The sequence below is a fragment of the Hippopotamus amphibius genome, chromosome 4, assembly GCF_030028045.1.
Source record: "Hippopotamus amphibius kiboko isolate mHipAmp2 chromosome 4, mHipAmp2.hap2, whole genome shotgun sequence".
NCBI classification, from domain to species: Eukaryota; Metazoa; Chordata; class Mammalia; order Artiodactyla; family Hippopotamidae; genus Hippopotamus; species Hippopotamus amphibius.
In genome coordinates, this window is record NC_080189.1 from 14,404,839 (window position 1) to 14,424,268 (window position 19,430).

Here is a 19,430-nt window from a genome sequence, read left to right on the forward strand (position 1 = left end):
CTGGCTGGGCAGGCGGGCCCCTCATGCTGCTCTCGTTCCCGGCAGGTGATTGAACTGTGCCGCCCGCTGGACTCCCGGCTCGAACACGTGGACTTTGAGTCTCTCTTCTCCTCTCTCAGCGTCCGACACCTGCTCTGTGTTTTTGCCTCCCTGCTTCTGGAAAGAAGAGTCATCTTCATCGCAGACAAGCTCAGGTACCAACCTTGGCTGCTTCTGCTAAAGTGTTTGAGTGACAGTCAGTCTCGCACTGTCTGGAATCTGTAGGGCAGAGATTGCCTGGGATTGCAGGGGCAGCTCCTCTGAAGGAGGCGTGTGAGTCAGTGGGCAACTAAGACTGGAGGTTTGTGGGGGACACTAGCTGTGTAAAGTGAGGTGAGCCCGCACTTCTGTGCACTGCTTTTCTGGTACTTGGCCTACTTTTCACTCATTTGGCTGTGTGCTGGGCACCCTACCATGTGCTAGGAAACAGGCATGAAAGACACAGAGCTGTCCTGAAAGAGGCCTCAGCCCAGGCGGGGAATGGAGAAGTAAACAGACCACTCAGTACCATGTTGTAAAGGCAGAGCATTTCTGGAGACCGAGGACGGTCCTTATTCCTAGAGGAGGTGAGTTCTCTGCATCTTAAGACGAAGAGCAAGTAGAAAGCACATTCCAGGCAAAAGGAGCTGCCTATACAAAGGCAGGGAGACGGGGAGGCCAAGAGCATCGCCTGTGGGAACCGCAGAGCAGCTGGGTGTAGCTGAGCAAAGAGGTAAGCTGAGAGGAAGCCAGACGCTGGCAGAGGTGGGCGAGGCCCGGGTCATGGAGGGCTACAGGGCCATGCTGGAGAGCACAGGCGGGGCCTAAGGCATCCCTTCCTCTCAGTACTCACCTAAGTCACCCACACTCGCTGCTCAGGAGGATGCACCCACATCCTCACGGTCACATCCAGTGATTTGCAAAGCCCAGGCCACCTATCAAAGAAGATCCTGAAGGAGATGCAGGGTTAATTCTGACCTGTAAAAAAGAAGAAAAAATCCCGGCATTTTCATCATTTCAAAATACCAAGTCAAATCAGAGCCTTCCTTGCGTTGGAACTGAGGGCACAGTTGCGTCAGTGGTGGCTGCAGCTCCAGGAGGGACTGAGATGGGGGCCCCGGCTAGAGATGGGCCAGCCACCCAGGCGAGGCAGAGGAGGCCAGCTGAGAGTCCACCTGGAAAGAAGAAATGCCAAAAACACAAAACTTGGAGAACTGTGGTTTGGAGAGGAAGTGACTCTCAACCCTAGAAAACAAAAGGGAGGAAGAAGAAAAGGGAAAGAAGAACAGAAAGGACAAAGTGTGTGAACGTGGGGTCCGTGAGCAGGCGTGGTGGGAAATGGAACGCAGCCCTCTCTCCGCCGCGGCCCCGCTGGTCACCTTGATGCTGCTGCTCTCTGGACGGCAGCCACTGGGCTGCTCCCCGGCTGCTCCCTGCCTGCCTTCGCGTTAGCTGTTCACGTCTCATGTCATAGTTATTGTACTCCCTGTGTACTTTTGTCAGCTTAGGAACAGGCCCTGCCTCTAGCCTGCAGCTGGTGCTGGGCGCCGGGCAGCGGTCCAAGCTCCCTGGGCACTGGGGAATTCGGACCAGAGAGTTCTCAAGGTTGGGGCCCTGGAAGCTGAGGGTGAGTAATAACCCTCCCGTGACCAGGATCAGATTTCACCAGCACGCTAGTAACTGTCTGTATCCTCTGGAAACCCCACCATCCCCCACTCCTCCACCATCGTTAGTTGTAGAATTGTCAGGCTTTCCTTTGGGGGAGGGGAAAGTGATGGATCTCAGAAAGACCCAGACAAGGAGTGGAAGGCCCGCCAGAAGTGGAGATGGGGCAGACAGTCCCTTGCAGCGTTTGCTTCTGGTTGAAAGATGTGAGGCTCCAGAAAGGTCCAGCCTGAGAAAACGTCTGAGAAGACGGGCATGGCTCAAGAGGAACGGCCACCAGGGGCTGTGGCCCCCGCCCTAACCCAGGCTTTCTTCAGGGGAAAGGGGAACGGAAAGCCTCATCTGTTTTTCTCTCGAAGGGACAATGAAAGAGAAGGTGGGGACAGAAAGGGCGGGGAGCCTCATCAAAGACCAGCGCATCCCTGCAGGGCAGCGAGGGCTTGCGTCAGAGGCTCGGGGCACCAAGACACGGGGAGGTGCTGAGGACAGAGATGTCTGGGAAGGGGCTTGGCCACCTCTGCCTCGTCCTTGGACAGATTTCCGGGTTGACAGGTTGGACTCTGGGCAGCCCCTCACACGAGCGGCTGTAGTGAGAGACCGTGGACAATGAAGGGACCGCACCCCTGAGAATGGAGCCTGCCCTGCGCTGGGGCTCAGTCGGTTTTCCCAGCGCCCCTCCCCTCCCGCTCTGGCAGGAGACACGTCACCACGGTGGTTTGATTGGAGGGACTCTGGAGCGTCTCTCCTCACCCCACCTCCCGTGGTGCCTGGCACTCTGCCCTGAGAGATCTAGCCTCTTCGAGCAGCAAACACCCACGAGAGCGTAGGATGCCCTCTGTGGCTGCTGCAAGCCGTTCCCACCACAGGGCCCTTCCTGCCCACTGGCGGTCTGCTTTTGCAGCAGCTGCCAGATGTGGGGCACTGAGGAGATGGGATTTTTGTAGGGGAGGAGGCGGCAGCAGGGACATAGATGATTTTGGTGCCCTCTTTGGGTTCAGAGCCAGGCCGTGGTGCACGAATTAGTGTGCGTGTGCGCGCGCGTGCATGTGTGTATAAAATACCTGAGTAGCATTTTTAGACCCTTTATGACACTCAGACATGCACGTCTGTCTTTCATCACACAGGAGGGGCCTTCCCGAATAGGGAGGAGGCCTGAACATCCTCAGCCGCTGGCCCTGGGTCTCCTCGTTTAGGAAACAAGGGCTTGTCTGTGCCTGGCCTCTCGGAGGCACTGAGTTGCTGGGGCTCTGGTGCCTCATGGTCCCCAGGAGCAGCCCGTCATCGTCCTGTTACGCATGGCTCAGTGTTCTCTCTCTTGCCCGGTAAATTATCTTTCCACCCAGCACGAGTTCCGTGCGGACCTGAAGAGGCCGGGAAACAGAGAAAGAAAGGCCCTGAGAGCTCTGAGGCAGGAAGAGATGGAAACACAGCGTGAGCGAGCCTGATGAGAGTAACAGCGCAGCCGTGACAGCAGGGAACGCCGGCAGCTGCCCTGGGCCAGGCTCCTCTGAGGGTTTGGCCTGTATTCTCTCAGGCTCTTGACAGCTCAATCAGTTAGGTTCTGTTAGTAGGAAACTAAAAAGCACATGGAGGTTAAGTCACTTTGCTCGAGGAAGGGGTCAGTGGGGAGCTGGGATTGAGACACGGGCAGCTGGCTCTAGAGAAGGAGCGGGCAGTGCAGGCCGCCATGGTCTGGGGTGGGGTGGAGGCAGTGTCTGTGAGGCTGTCTGTCTACAGAAACACATAAGGACAGTCTTTTTAAAGACATGCCACTAGGACCCCCTTTGTGCTTGGCAGCCAGGCCAGAATTGTCTCCTGAAGAAGCTAAGACATCTGTGCTTTACCCCCCAGGGTCCGCCCTCCCTTACAGCCTTTGACCTTCCAGCCGGGACCCCAGTGAGGCACGTGGACTGGGTGACCCCTGAAGTCTCTCCCAGCTCTGGCATTCTCTGATTCCGTGGGCAAGGGTGCCCCAGGCCTCCAGGCACGGTGCTCCTTGGTGTCTGCCCTCCCAGTGATCTCAGTCCAGGACCTGCTAAGGTCCCCACACCCCAGTTCCTGACCCAGGACTCATCCCCCTCAGGCAAACTGTGCTTTCCAAAGTGCCCCAGGGGGCGACCACCTCATCTGCCCAGCTGTGGAGTGGGGGAGTGGACTGTGTAATTCCCGGGGGACCCCTCTAGCTCAAATGCTCTGGGAGTCTGTGAAGGTGCTAATGAGGGAAAGTCAGCCCTATAACCAGACATCCCCCCTCCCCACCCTCACGTGGCCCACTCCTCTCCTGAGGGATCTGGTTCAGTAGAAACCATCTGGATAGTATGGCCCTTAGAGTGATTCTGATCATGGGCACTTTGGGGCAGTGAGATGCCGTGGTAACTCACTGCACATGTTCCTCTAATGTCCCTCTTAACCTTACGTGGGTTAAAGACACACATACATGTTGTGGATCCTCTCTCATGGGATTCCCAGGCCTCTGCTCTAGCCTGTGCTCAGCAGCTGGGGGCATCCTCCGCACCTCCTCTTGCAGCTTTCGTTGCCTTCTTCTCAGGGGCCCTCAGTGCAGCCTTCTCTTTGTGGGCCTCTCAGACCCTCAGGTGTGCCCCTTCCCCTAACAGGGAGCCCGCACAGGAAGTCTGGCTCACCTGGGGGACAGGGACCTAGCTAATGATCAAAGCACAGGAACGCCACCAAAGAACATGGTGTGTGTGAAGTTACAGAGTGAGAAAGCCAGAACCCGTCTTCTCTTCTCCAGCTCTCTCTGCCTAAGGGTGTTCCCCTGGGAGGAATCAGCCTCCACCTAGTTCTGATTTATGGGAAAGTAGCTATAGGGAATTGGAGTGTTTTTCGGCCAGGCCATGACAAACAAGTGGCTGGCCACGAGTTGCCTGACCTGGGAAAGTCTGTGAAGGAAGCCTTCCGCCTTAGTTCAGCTGGTACTTGCAGCTTCATCAGCAGGCACCACTCTCCACGGGCTGCACAGGCACTGACTTCCAGCCCTGCTCAGCGAGAAGTGGAAGCAGGCCGCTCCTGATTCCCGTCTGTAGCCCCAGTCTGCTCAAGACCACAGAGCAGGGCATGAGAACAGGGCACGCCGCAAACTCAGCGAGTGGCCCCGAGGCATCCCGGGGTGGACATGTGCCTGCCTGAGGCCTGAAGTCACTGCCGCCAGCACCCTCCCCCACCACACAACTCATTTACTCATCACTGCGAGTGCATCTGCCCACTGCAAGAGGAAATAGCTGGGAGTTGTGGCAAATATTGTATGAGTTATAAAACGGTTTTAAGTTGAGCCAAAAATCTATCAAATTTAGAATAACATTTTTGCTCCGTTTCATCTTTAGGGTGGACATTGAGTGTTTCTTAAGGCTCTGTCAAGCCAAAGTTTAGCAGATGGAAAAGAAAGAATGTTGTTGTGATGGCTTGTTCTGTTGTCATAACAACCTAAATAAATATTTCCCTATGCCCCTTTCTTCATTTCCCTGATGATAAACATTTTGTTTTTTAGTTTATTAATTTCGGTTCCCAAAGTTTTGGCCAAATCCACAGACTAGGCGGAATAATAAATTCAGAGCTGCACATAAACAATTTGTACAAAAGTTTTAGACAGGAAGAAGTTTTTTATATTCAAGAAATTTACTTTTTATCTTTTTGTAGTGCATTAGGACCAGAAGCCGGATGACAGACTTCTAGCTAATGATAAGTAGGATTAGGTGGTCAAATCTTGACAAATAATAGAGTTTGAGCCTTGGCCTTGAGATGGGGTAACTGAACAAATAAGTCCATGGGTAGCTGTGCACCTTCATCTTGTTGTGTGTTCTTTTGGGTTCATTTTTAATCGGTTTCTGTAAGCTTAAATGGGGTCCCCTATCCTGTCTGGAATCAGTTGCATCAGCAATGTTTGCCGTCTCAGAAAAAAGGTTGGGTTTGTGGCATGCCCTCTCCAGGCAGGTGAGCTTGCCAAGGCCCACCTGAAAGTGTGAGTAGCTGCCACCTTGGTGGTCTGACATCTTGAATACTACTTCAGAGGTCCTCAGAGTGGCTGACAGGGAGATACCTACATTTAATTCAGCAGAGTTCTATGAAAAATGCAATTTTAATAGCACACTGCCATCAGATTGATTACATATTAAATATTAACTACCTATTTTCACCTATAAACACCACGAAGATACACTGGAAGCAAGATTTAGACAATAGCATAGCCACAAATTCTCTTCTACTCCAAACCCAGCACTGACAGAATCTCGGGCTGGAAGCGAACTCCAGTTCTTCCCTTGGAGTCAGATCCCTCCCCAGGCTGCGCTGGCTTTGTGTGTAGTCTTTCGGGGGCTTACTGCAGCAGCTTAAAAACTCTCCAACACTTGTATGCATTAGTTCCTCAGAGTGAGGTGTCACGTTTGCTCTTCCGTCCTGTCTGCACTAATGAGCTCTAGAATTACCCTCCAACGACAGGCCTTGGTTCTTTTCAACATCAGCTATTTCCAGCTCCTGGCTCCTATTTCCAGTTCCTGGCTGTCTCTCTCTTATAGTTCATAGTTTGTAGACATTAAAGCTGGAATGTCCACTTTCCTCATGGTAAAGATGAGGAAGCTGAAGCCTGGAAAAGGCTTTACCTGAGATTACGTAGAGAGGAGCAGACCTAGTTTTCTTGAGGTTCAGCCTGTGTTCTTTTTAACTCGGTGACAAATTACTTCTGGGTTTGAAAGTATAGTAATGGAAACATGGCAGCCACGTCCCACTGGGTCTCACCAGACCCCAGACCAGATCACAGTTACCTTTCTCTCCCATTCCTGGGAATGAGGCATAGTAGGAGAAACGCTTTGCTTGGAATGCTAAAGGATGCCGGTGGTTTCATCCTGCAGATTCCTGGGGTCTGGCCAACTCTGGAAACTCATCGCTTGCTTTTTTCTGTGCTTGATTCTTACTGGTTGCTAGGTGAGTTGGGAGGCTGCCAGACACAGTAACCCCACACATGGCACAAGGGCTTTGTAGCAACCGGAACCAAAGTGTCTTCTCCAGGAGAACTTAAGCAGTCACACGTGTATTCTGACGTCTCAACTCTCAGGAACCACCACCAAATCGCAGAGCATTCTGGGACCTGACCCTTCTCCCCTGTGCCCATCTTTTTAACCTTGTGGCCCAGCCAGCCTCCCACGGGGCATCGCCTCCCTCCCTCGCTTTTGTACAAATTGATCACAGCTGCGGGCGCTGGCCTTCCTTTCCTCCACCCCCACTGTAATGCGAGCCAGCTGCCGGGACTCTCTTCCTAGGACTTCCTTCAAAAAACTGCCTCTGCTCCAACCAGCAGATGCTCAGTAAGGGTACACAGTAAGCGGCACGCGAACTTGAAGAGTCATCCTTAGCATGTGGTAGACTATTCTTTGCATATTCCTAAGAAGCCACCAATCCCAGCAGCGCCCACCCCCATGGAAGGCTCCTCTAGCCTTCATGAGTTGGGGAATAAAAATTCGACAGGCTATACTAAGAATAATCCCTTCTTTTCTCTTCTACCATTTATTTGGGGGGAAGAGCTGCCACTGGCTGTGTTATTTACAGAATCTGGCCTTTCCTTCTGCTGTTTCAAGAGGTAGAATTTTTTTTAGAATATTGGCGTGGGCTGGAGAGCAAGAGGGATTCAATGCTGCCAGCACTACCTGCCTGCCATGTGGCTCCTGACGCCCTGTGCTCCGCGGGCGCCAAGGTGGCAGTAGGTACCAGGTGTGGAACATTGGGACCCAGCCGCATCAGTGAATCCGACTATTTAAAAACAAACAAACAAACAAACTAAAACCACTTGTTAGGAGAAATCATCAACAGTGGCAGCGCCTACCTACGTGGCCAACAGGTGATGCAGTTGCGTTGTCATTTCTTCTCATCCAAACTGAGTACAGTTGTCTCTTAGCTGCCGGCATTCCAGTTAAATGAATGAATTTCTTCTTTCTTTCTGTGACATTTACTCACCGGCCCTATGTCTCTAGCACAGGCATTGCTTATCATTGTTTTCTCAACTTGTTCTGTCCAATTGGTTTACACTCACTGCAGCTGAGCTGGGGCTGCCTGGCACTGCAGGGCTTCAGCCAGGAGACAAAAAGCGCTGCAACAGCAGAGAGAAGGGAGAACCCATTAGACTTTCTCCTTCTAGGCATGAGGCCAAAAGAAAGCAAAAGGCAGCAGCACGCCTTTTCTTTCAGTTGAGAAAAAAAGTTAAACAGATTTATTTTTCTATTGCAGTGATTGAGAAAAACCCAAAGGCTTCCGTCTGTGCCTCTTTGTGCCTCCCTTCCTCAGTCTATATCTCTTTACGTCCTTAGTCTGCAGGACTCCTCTCTCCCCACCCTGCCCCCACCCAGAATGCAGAGGTTACTTTAACCTCTTTTAGCCTCGGGTTCGTTAGCTGTAAAATTCAAAAGACGATGCGCTCCATCTCTAAACGCTTCCAGGTCTAAAATTCTGTGATTCTATAACTTCCCTGGAGTCAGAAATGCATAAACCACACCTCTGAAATGGAAACGAACTCTTAAACATGAGTGCTGCATTTTTATCCTCCTTTAGTGAATTGACTAAAGTGACAGTTTCAAAGACTCACTGAAGGGATCATGGATGACAGCCTAGACCATCACATGATCCACTCCTTCTCCAAGTAATATTTAGGAACTTATAACAAATGTGCTATAAAAAGATGTGGATTTCATACACAAAGCTTCCTGCAAGGAATTCCTTCTTAGGGCCTCTTTTAAGGGACTCTCTGTAGTCACTTGGAAATGAAAGCCAACATCCCCGTAAAACATGTAACATCACAGTTCCAACTCAACCATCACTGTCTGCCTGTCTCCACCCCACCCCTCAGTTCTGTAGTTCAGATCATTGGCTTCCAAGCCTTTTTACTGCAGTCCACGATAAGAAATACATTTTACATTCAGACCCAATGTACACCGCACATAATAGACACAGAGAGTTATTTACAATTGGAAAAAATGCACCACACTCTCTTGTTTTCTATTCTGTTCTTTTTGTTGTACTTGTTTTTAATGCTCATCACAACTTACTGAAATTATTTCAGGACTGCCTAATGGATTACAAATTATAGTCTGCAAAAACCTGCTCTACACTTAACTATCCTTTATATTGTAACGTCCTGCTTTTCTAAGTCGTGACCTCATACCCGTAGTACTTGAGCACATCAACCTTGTAGACGGGCCACACACAAATACAGATTAGTCCTAAAAATCAAAAAGTCTTAGAACAAAGTGAATTCAACACAGTGATCTGTAGATCAAGGAAATTAAACATAAGTGGTAAGCAATTCACTAAAAGTATCAACGTTCTTGACTATCTGGGAGAAAGTGATGCCTTAAGAAGAAAAGCTCTGTGCTTCTCAAGAAGATTCTTTGAAAAGCAGAAGTCACTTCACCCCAAGCTGCTGGCTGAGTTATCGATGTTGCTCTCCTTGGTTTACGTCCAAACTTTAGTCTGTCTCACCCTTACTCAGCTGATGAAGGTATTATCGTGATACAAACACAATGTTGGGGTAGCACTTTCTCATTTGGGGGTGATCATTTGAAAGAAAACACAAGACCAAATATCAGTGAAATATGTGGATGCTGCGCTACTAAGAGGCATTTCATGACTCCAGTGAGTATCAGGAGATGAATTATTTGCTAAGATAGAGAACAGGAAGTTTAGGAGACATGCTGATAAATGGACGAGATTCAACATTACCCTTATTAGGTTAGGGGCCCTCAAATGGGAGCCGGATAGAAAAGAGGGCTAGTGTATATTTTAAGGATGTCTCAGGGGGTGCTGGATTCAGAAGAATTCACTAGATTCAGAGGAATGTAAATGATTTGGGGGGGGTTGTTTTTTTATTGTGGAGTAATATACATAACCATAAAATTTACCGTTTAAATCATTTTTAAGTGTACAGTTCAGTGGCATTAAGGGGTAGCAACCATCACTACTATCCCTTTCCAGAGCTGTTTCATCATCTCCACTGTAACTCTGTACCCTTTAAGCAGCAACGCGCCGCTCTCCCTTCCCCCAGCCCCGGCTAACCCCTCTTCTACTCTGTCTCTATGGATTTGCCTAAGTCTCTCATGTAAGTAGAATCATACAATATTTAGCTCTTTCTGCCTGGCTTAATTCACTTGCTAGCCAGTATCTTTTAATGAACCTCTTTTCTCCTTAAGTAAACCAGAGCTAAGTGATTTTTTTAAATGGGCTCAGGAAAGTTTCATGACAATGAGTTTATAGGTGCCTGACATGGGAACCTGGTAAAGGAGCACTCATCTATCCAGAACACAGCTAAGAACCAGGGCAAACATTCAAAAGATGTCCTAACAAATGAAATGCTGGTTACAGGGCCCTGAAGATGACTTGGTAAACTCAGGGGCGAATCCACTGGGCCCTCACTTTTGTTTAATTCTTACATTAGACATTTCTAACAAGCTTCTAAAGTTTCCAATTCCATAGCATTTTAGAAACAGCATGTTAGAAATGAGAGGGGAGCTGCTGTGAGCCGGCTAAGAAGAGAAAGTCTGCGCTCACTCATGTTGGAAGGCGCCAGCCATCACTGTGCTGCGGCTCTGTAGAACTGATATCAAATTGAGAATTCCAGATAATCCACCATTCATTCAACAAACTGAGCCTGACTCCAGCCACTGAGCAAAGCACTGTGGATCACGCACGATTAATAAGGCCCAGCATTTGCCAATAAAAGGCTACATGATGGGACTTCCCTGGTGGTCCAGCGGGTAAGATTCCACGCTCCCAACGCAGGGGGCTGGGTTCAATCCCTGGTCGGGGAACTAGATCCCACATGCATGCTGCAACTAAGAGTTCGCATGCCACAACTAACGATCCCACATGCCACAACGAAGATCCTGCGTGCTGCAGCTAAGACCCGGGGTAGCCAAAATACATACATAAAAATTTAAAAAAACAAAAAAAAAAGGCTACATGATGATCATTCTGCTTTAAGAGAGACTGTTTCTCTCAATGTTATTTTCCTATGTATTGAATTCTGGGCAAGAAGCAACTGTATATGAGTTTCGCTTTTACACAACAGCCATTTGGAGCGGACGGCTGCACATAAACACGAAAGGACTTACCCGTGTTCCCTGACCACGCCTAAGTATTCATGCTTGGCAGAGAGGATGTGTGTTCAAATACAAAGCATCTTCAATAAGCGAAGGAGCACCCGTGAGAAAAGAGGCTTTCGTTGTTTGGGGGTTTTTTTTGCGTGGGGGGTGCGGGGGCTGGAGCGTGAGCATTTCTCTCCGGCTCCTCCGTGGAGGCTGCGTGCCCTCCCTGAGGTGGCCCTTTCTCCCCTTTCTCCCCCCTGCAGCACCCTGTCCAAGTGCTGCCACGCCATGGTGGCGCTCATCTACCCCTTCACCTGGCAGCACACCTACATCCCCGTGCTGCCGCCCGCCATGGTCGACATCGTGTGCTCGCCAACCCCCTTCCTCATCGGGCTGCTCACCAGCTCGCTGCCGCTGCTCAGGGAGCTGCCGCTGGAGGAGGTGAGCTCCGGGGGTGTCCCCTGCGCCCTGCCTCCTGGGGGCGGGGGCAGAGGGGAGGCGCTGGCTGTGGCTCTGCCCCCAGGCAGGGTCGGGGGAGCCCGGGGCACCCCGCGGCTTTGTCTGTAAGTTAGCCCCCCAAAGTCAGCTTCAGCGGACCCTCGGTGACTGCACACTCGGTTTCCCGTGTAAATGAAACCACTGCCGCGGATACCCACAGAGAAGAACAGCAATCGACAATGTAACCCGCTTTCCATACGCCTAATCCATAAACAGCGGCCCCCCCACGCCCCACGTCGTGCCCTTCTCCACCCCTCCCGCCCCCGACCCTGCGGGGAGAAAGCACACGCTGAGCTAACGATAACGGGAAGTTATCTTTGGGCTAATAACCAAGTCTTGACAAAGACTGTGCTCCTACAAGCAGGTCGTTTTTGATATCATTTAAAAAGACAACCACCAAAATGTTTTCCATGATCGAGTTCTGGATTTTCAAGTTAGCACCCAAGTGAGGGAAGCCCTACTTGGCATTTCTCTGGTTATTTAGTCCCGGCCCCTTCCTCTGAATAGTCTCTGTCCCCGGGTACTGAGACCGTCCAGCAGTCAGAGCAGAACCCTGGGGACTAAACGATGCTGCGCAGTCCTGAACCCCGGGGAACGCCTGGCCCTGAAATCCTCCCCGTGTCCCCAGATGCAGCTCCGCTAATCGCCCAGATAGTCCTACAGTCCCGTTAGATATTAACCAGCAGACTCAGGTCTTCAAATGTGGGTTTGTGGACTGCAAAGAGTTTGCGTGGGTACCCTTGATCCCGCAAACGGCTCAGTGCCACCCCCGGAGAGGGTGTGAGAAGGAAGGGGAGCTCCCGGAGCTCCGGGACCGTGTGTTGGAGCCCACGATTCCCACTGTTGGTGGGATCACGGTGGCCATCCAGGCCCCCGCTTGTCCTCTGTCACAGCCAGTGGCCCACGCTGAGGCCTGGGGCTCGGCACGTGCTGACCCCGTGAGGGAGCGCCTCCTTGAGGGGTGCACCCTGGGCCCCTCCCGTGCCTCCCCCTGGTTTGTGGCCCTGGGTCTCAGCCTCACTCTGAGGAGGGAGGAGGAAGGTGGAAGCCCAGCACCTGCACTTGACTTACTCTCCCGTTGGGTCCGGGCCTCTGGGTCTGTCCCCTCCTACCCCATTGAGAGAAATGACAGGGCCGAGTGCGTCCCCGGGAGGTAGGAGGGGGGAGGCCTGGCGGAGGTGGGGGGGCAGAATCGAGTGGAATGGGAACAGGTGGGGGCTCTAGCCTCCAGCCCCGCCTCAGTGGCCCACACACTGAAGAACAGCCTGAGCGGCTCTGCCTTAGCCAGTCCACGAGCCGGGCAGGGAGTCCAGCCTGTGGTCCACACACGTCCCAGCCTGCGGTTACAGTGTTGAAAGCATGCATCTCTGGAAAGCCCTTTCCCCCACCTCCCCTCTTCATCATTTGTGGCTACAGTCAGGAAACCACAAATGGCCCACTCCACCCCCACCCCAGCTGCCTCTCTGGGTGCCAAGAAGGAAGAAGGCTAAGAGTCCATCCCTGTATCCCGGAAGCCCCGGTAACAATCATAGTCCCTTTTCCTCATCTCGTAGGTCCTTGTGGTCGACCTCGTCAACAATCGGTTCCTCAGACAGGTGAGTAAGAAGCCGGGCTTCCACCCGCTGCTCACTCTGTTTTCACCTCTTTGTTGTTTGGAGCTCAGCTTTCCAGCTCTGGAAAGGCTCCGTGGTGGGCCTGGAATTGCCAAACAGGCCGGCGGGCTTGGGCAGTCCCTGGCCAGGGCTCCACTGAGGACAGGACAGAAGGCAGGGGCCAAAGAGGAGGGATTTGGACAAAGGATTGATTCCCACGTGCCTGTCGCAACACTGTTTGCTGACAGTTAGGATCTTTGTATAGGTTATAACTATAGACACTTGTCTTTTTCGACATGCTTTTACATAATATTTGATAACAAATTTCATCATATAATACAAAGTGGAAAAATCAGGATGCAAAATTATATACGTTATTTTGCTGATCTTTTTTTAAAAAAAGAATAGAAACAAAAAAGAAATATATATCTGTGTGTGTGTATGTATATCTATATATAAACTCTAAAAAAGATTGAAAAGAGACTTCCTAGGTGGCGCAGTGGTTAAGAGAGCGAGGGCTACTCTTCATAGTGGTGCACGGGCTCCTCACTGCAGTGGCTTCTCTTGCTGTGGAGCATGGGCTCTAGGCGCGTGGGCTTCAGTAGTTGCAGCACATGGGCTCAATAGTTGTGGCTTGCAGGCTATAGAGTGCAGGCTCAATAGTTGTGGTACACGGGCTTAGTTGCTCTGTGGCATGTGGGATCTTCCTGTGGCAGGGATCAAACCCGTGTCCCCTGCATTGGCAGGCAGATTTTCAACCAGTGCACCACCAGGAAAGTCCCAAGTTTGTACTCTTTGACCAACATTTCCCCATTTTCCTCACCCCTCAGCCCCTAGTAACCACCATTCTACTCTCTGAGTTCAGTGTTTTTAGATTCCACATATAAGTGAGAACATACAATATTTATCTTTTGCTGTCTGATCTACTTCATTTAGGATTATGCCCTCAAGTTCTATCCGTGTTGTCACAAGAGGCAGTATTTCTTTCTTTTTCATGGCTGAATAATATTCTACTCTGTGTGTGTGTGTGTGTGTGTATGGATATGTATATATACACATACACATGTATATACACATACTGACGTCTATAAAAACGTCTATTCATGTCCTTTGCCCATCTTTTTTTATATTGAGTTGTATGAGTGCCTTATGTATTCTGGATAGTAACCCCTTATCAGATATATGATTTCCAAATATATCCTCCCATTTTGTAGGTTGCCTTTTCATTTTGCTGATTATGTGCAGAAGCTTTTTAGTGTGATGTGCTCTCACTTGTTTATTTTTACTTTTGTTGCCTGTGCTTTTGGTGTCACATCCCAAAATATCATTGCCAAGATCAATGTCAAGGAGCTCTTCAACTATATTTTCTTCTTGTAGTTTTACAGTTTCTGGCCTTATATTTAAGTCTTTATTCCACATAGTTTTTGTGAGTGGTATAAGGTAGGGGTCTAATTTCATTCCTTCATATGTGGATGTCCAGCTTTTCCAACACCATTTATTTAAGAAACCATCCTTTCCCCAGTGAATATTTGGCACCCTTGTCAGATATTGGTTTATCATATATGTATGGGTTTATTTCTGGGCTCTCGATTCTGTTCTATTTGTCTGTGTGTCTGTTTTTATGACAGTACCATACCATCTTGATTACTGTAGCTTTATGATAAAGTCTGAAATCAGGAATTATGATGCCTCCAGCTTAGATCTTCTTTCCGAAGATTGTTTTGGCTACTCAGGGTGTGTGGATGTTTATATATACACATACACATGTGGTTCCATACAAATTTTAGGATTATTTTTTCTGTTTCTCTGGAAAATGTCATTGGAATTTTCATAAGGATTGCATTGAATCTGTAGATGGCTTTGAGTAGTAGGGTCATTTTAACAATATTCTTTCAATCCATGAACACAGAATATCTTTCCATTCATTTATATCTTCTTCAGTTTCTTTCATCACCATCTTCTATGTTGCATTTAATCTTCACAATGAGGTAGATACTGATTGGTAGCCCATTTTACAAATGGGAAAACTGAGGCACACATAGCTTGTAAAAAGTGGAATCAAGATTCAAACCTCAGACCTCTGGTTCTAAGCTGTGTTCTTTCCACTAAACCAAGAGCTGTGCCAGGCCTGTCCTGCAGTGTCCAATGTGCCTGCTGGCCAGAATGCAGCCGCCATCCCCAGAAGCACTGGGGCGACGGCCCACATGTTTTTCCTGCTTTGCAGATGGATGACGAGGATTCCATCCTGCCCCGGAAGCTTCAGGTGGCCCTGGAACACGTTCTGGAGCAGAGGAATGACCTGGCCTGTGACCAGGATGACGGGCCCCGGGACTGCAAGCATGGTAAATGCTCAGCCACCTCCCGGACTGCACCCCTTCTTCCATCATTGGAGTCAGGGAGCAAATGGACTGTGGGCATCTGTCCCACTTGGCATTGGGTTAAGTAGGAAAATAGGCAAGAGAGGTGTGCAAGGAGAGAGGCTGGGTGCTCACCCCCTTTATTCCAACAATGAGCTGTAGGGAAGACTTTTCCCACCCCACTGCACCCCCATTTTGGCCCTAAAATATCTGTCCAAAGGTGGGGAAGGAATGACATGCTCCCTGTGGGCAACCTTTTCCGCGGATTGTTACACTCTGCCATCCTTGTCTTACTGATTGGCTTGTCCCAGAGGCTCTGCCTCAGCCCTCTGCCTTCACCAATCCTGGTCCTTGCCCACTTTGCTCAGGCCCTGAGTCCAGCCCCTTGGACGAGGTGGTGTCTGAAGCCTTTGTCCGCTTCTTCGTGGAGATCGTGGGCCACTACTCACTGTTCCTGACGGCAGGCGAGCGTGAGGAGAGGACCCTGCAGCGAGAAGCCTTCCGCAAAGCCGTCTCCTCCAAGAGCCTCCGCCGGTTCCTGGAGGTCTTCATGGAGACCCAGACATTTCGGGGCTTCATCCAGGAGCGGGAGCTGCGCCGGCAGGACGCCAAAGGTCAGGGGGTGTCTTCCCCGTTGGGGACTGAGGCAGCCGGAGATGCCCAGACCCGGGTGGGTGGTGAGCAGGGAGGAAGGGCAGGGGCCAGGGCATCGACACGAGCGGTGTGCGGCCTCCTCTGGAGGACATTCTTTCTCGCTGCGTCTGAGCTGGCGAAACTGCCCCGCTGTCCTGCCATCTCCTGGGGCGTTGCTTTCCCTCTGCTCCCCACTCCCGGAACCACACTCCAGGTTCTGGCGGCAAGTCCTTTCCTGTTCTGTCCTCTCCAGCTTGACGAAGCTCTCAAGGACACCCTTTCCGTCCTTTCTCTGTGGTGCCTCCTCTCCTTTTCCTCAGGCCTCCTCTCCTTCCCTCTGGCCTTCTTCCTCGCCCTCTCCACCAGGGCTGGGGATGGGGTAGGGAGGGAGGAGAGGATGGCTCACGTCCTCCGCTATACATGGTGCCGCTGACGCCCAGCGGGCTGGCCAAGGGGGAGGTAGGACAGCAGAGGCTCCCTCAACCTGCGGAGTTTGTGGGTCATCCACAAGGCCACCCCCTCCCCATGCCTCTCTCCTCGAGGTTCCCTTTGTCTCTCCTCGTCTCCCTGTCCCTGTTGCTGGACTCCATCATGCGTCTAGTGATGGAGCAGCGGGAGTGTGCAAAAGGAGGCTGAAAGCATTCCTGTCTCTTTCTTACATCTTTTTCAGTCCTTTTGGGAATCTAAAAACTAGAAATGTCAGTAAAGGCTCCCAGATGGGAGCTAGACCTGAGAACAGAAAAGATGCTTAACATGGAGGAGATGCCACACAGTGACCAGGGGTGGGGGCCAGGGGAGCAGCTGGCCCAGGCCTTGGTGTCCTGTGGGGCTGTGATCGCAGAGACGGAGCTGAGGAACTGAAGCTCTGCATTCCCAGAGCTCTTTGTGAAGCAGAAAGGGAAGCTGGCCGGCTTCAGGTACTCTGATGAGGGCTGTCTGGAGACACGAGAGAAAATGGATTGGTAGGAGTCACACAACTTCTGATGAAAGGAGTCCTTTCAATACAAGACCTGCTGGGTACACAGATCACTATTTGATAGAGAGATCAAGACGTAAGGCTTAAAAGCAGCCCAGAAGGAGCCCCGTTTCCGTGGAAGATCAGTAGGAGATGAAGACAGCATGCCTGAGGCTCCAGCCCCAGGTAGGAACGGAAGGCCCTCACAGGTGACCTGCCCGCCCTCCTGAGTTCACAGGTGGCAGCCGGGTTCTCAGGAGGCCAAACCGCTTGGCCAGGGGCCCTCTTATGGGAGAATGCAAGGAAAAGAGAGGTCTCAGGAGTGCCTGAGAGTCAGGGCCACCTGGTTCGTCTTTGAAACCGTGGGCCTGGCACAGTGTAGATGCTTGGAAGATGTTTGTTGAGTAAAAATAAGGATTTCATCTACGAGCTAGCTTTCCAGCTTTCCAAAGACAGTTATCGCACAGGTTGGACAATTATAAGGGCAGTAAAAGCCCTTATAAATCTCATGATTCAGAGCACGTTTATAGGAGCAACTTCCTCTCAGAAGCAGGGTTTCTCTTTTCTGCGGCAATAAGGAAATGGATCTGTTTAGAAGCTCGAAGAGAAGGAACTAAAATGGTTGGGATTTCTCTTGTCCACAGGTCTGTTTGAGGTCCGAGCCCAAGAGTACCTGGAAACACTCCCCAGTGGAGAACACAGTGGTGTCAACAAGTTCCTGAAGGGACTAGGTGAGGCCCAGGGGTCTCGGTTCCCATGAGCAGCCTCCGGGCCATGGGGGTCTTGGCCAGTTCCCTCCACTGGCCCCGGGGCCTGATGCTGCAGAGCTCTGAGGCCTGCACTGCGTGGGCTAAGTCAGCATCTTGCCCGCTGTTCTGATCTGTCCCCAGAGTGTAAGCAAAGGACACAGATGGCCCCTCCCTGCTTCGCTGGGCCTGGCTGTCTTCCTGCTCTTTCACTATTCGCTCCCACACTCTTACATCTTCTGGGATAGTGGGCTTAGAAGCATGCAGAGTGGAACCAGAGAAGGGCGTCTGGCAGTAAAGATCTGGACCAGCCTCCAAATGCCCCTGAAAAGTGGAAACATAAGAATTTTAAGAAGGACTGCCGTTTAATCAGCAAAAAGGCCCTTCCTAGGAAAGGGAGGAGGAGGAAAAGAAAGCAAAAAAGATGAAGGAGGAAACAGGCCCCAGGGAGGAAGAACTGCGGCGCGGAGGGCCCCTCGGAGGGCGTGCTGATGCCTCACCCAGGATGCCCAGCCGCCCAGGATGCCCAGCCGCCCAGGAAGGGACCGCCTGCCTCCCGCGCTGCTGGGAGACTTGGCTCTCAGGGCTGCGTTCCAGTCAGTGCTTCCTGTATCACCATGTCAGACGCAACATCTACAGCTCTGACATTCTTCCTTTCAAAACTCCCCAAGTCTGAGGAAGATCCCTTTTCACGGGGGAGGTGTATGAGGCGTGCAGAGGGGGCAACCAGGCAGGGTGAATCCCCCCAACTTCTCCTGAGCACTGGGGTGAAGCTCCGGGCGGGGGTGGTGTGGGAGGCCACAGTTGTCCACACCACAGCTGGGGTGAAAAGGGCAGGATTTAACTCAGCGCCTTTGTCTTCCTGGTGAAATGTTCTCATTTTCTTTTTTTAGGCAGTAAAATGAAGTTTCTCCACAAGAAATAGCCCTCAACCCAGCCTCCAGGGAAAACTTCCTCCTCGTGCAACCCCATGTTTTAAAAACAGTCCTGGTGGTCTTTCTGAAATGTTGGGCCCTTGGTTATCCCAGGTGCCAGGATAAAGGCCAGGGTGGTTTCTGGCCACCACTGGGCTCCCCCCAGGACCCGGGACCCCAGAGCCGCCGGAAGGTGCGGCTTCTTTAGAACAGCACTGGAAATGGGACCTGTGACCAGGCACATTCAAATGGATTGTTTTGGTTGTTGGTTTGGGGTTTTTTTTATTTTTTTTTTTAATCTTAGATATTAAAAAAAATAAAGAAAGAAAAGTGTTTGGGTTTTCCTTTTATTACGCCAAGGCTAAGACAACTGTCCTGCCCAGTGTCATCTTTCCTGGTTCATCCTGCCTGGCAGCTCTGCTCCGGAGCCAAGGGGAGGAGATGGGAAGGAGCGGCCACCAGGGACCTGGAACTGAGGTGCTCCTCTGGGCAGAACTGGGGACAAGTGCAGGGGGTTAAGGGGGAAGCACTATGGCGACGCCCACAGACACGGCAGACACCACACACGGGTGTCAGAGCGGCAGGCCTCTTGGGAAAGGATCGACAGGCAGTGGAGTGGAGTCAGATCTGTACTGAAAAGGGAGAATGAGAACAGTAAAAAGATTTGGTTTCTGGGGATGAGCTGCACTTTCAGGCTGGCCGGTGATGCCACCTGGTGGCCGAGGCCACTTGCTGTCATGTCACCGACTCCTCTGGTCCCAAATGGACCTGACTCTTCCGGCCAGCCTCTTTCCCCTTGGAAGCCATAGCGCCATCCCTGCCTGAGCCGTCCGTGACTTTTAGAGGTGCACACAAAAAGGGGAAATCTCGTAAGATCTGTTAATACAATACTCTCAGGGTCCTAAAGTTTATGATGCTGCCTGGAGCCACTGCTTTGACCCTGTTCCTATTTATACGATGTGAAATTTTCCC

The 19,430-nt window shown here is 51.1% G+C and overlaps 1 protein-coding gene across 1 annotated transcript in view; it reads left to right on the forward strand.

Annotated features, from left to right (window-relative positions):
* Positions 1–18,756, forward strand: part of DENND2A (DENN domain containing 2A) — a 91,574-nt gene extending 72,818 nt beyond the window's left edge. The window contains exons 14-20 of the mRNA XM_057733641.1: positions 46–194; positions 11,027–11,204; positions 12,815–12,856; positions 15,078–15,195; positions 15,579–15,824; positions 17,443–17,529; positions 18,438–18,756. Of these exons, the coding sequence (XP_057589624.1) occupies positions 46–194; positions 11,027–11,204; positions 12,815–12,856; positions 15,078–15,195; positions 15,579–15,824; positions 17,443–17,529; positions 18,438–18,469 (852 nt within the window). The 3' untranslated portion in view covers positions 18,470–18,756. The remainder of the gene's footprint in view (positions 1–45; positions 195–11,026; positions 11,205–12,814; positions 12,857–15,077; positions 15,196–15,578; positions 15,825–17,442; positions 17,530–18,437) is intronic.
* The last annotated feature ends 674 nt before the right edge of the window (positions 18,757–19,430 follow it).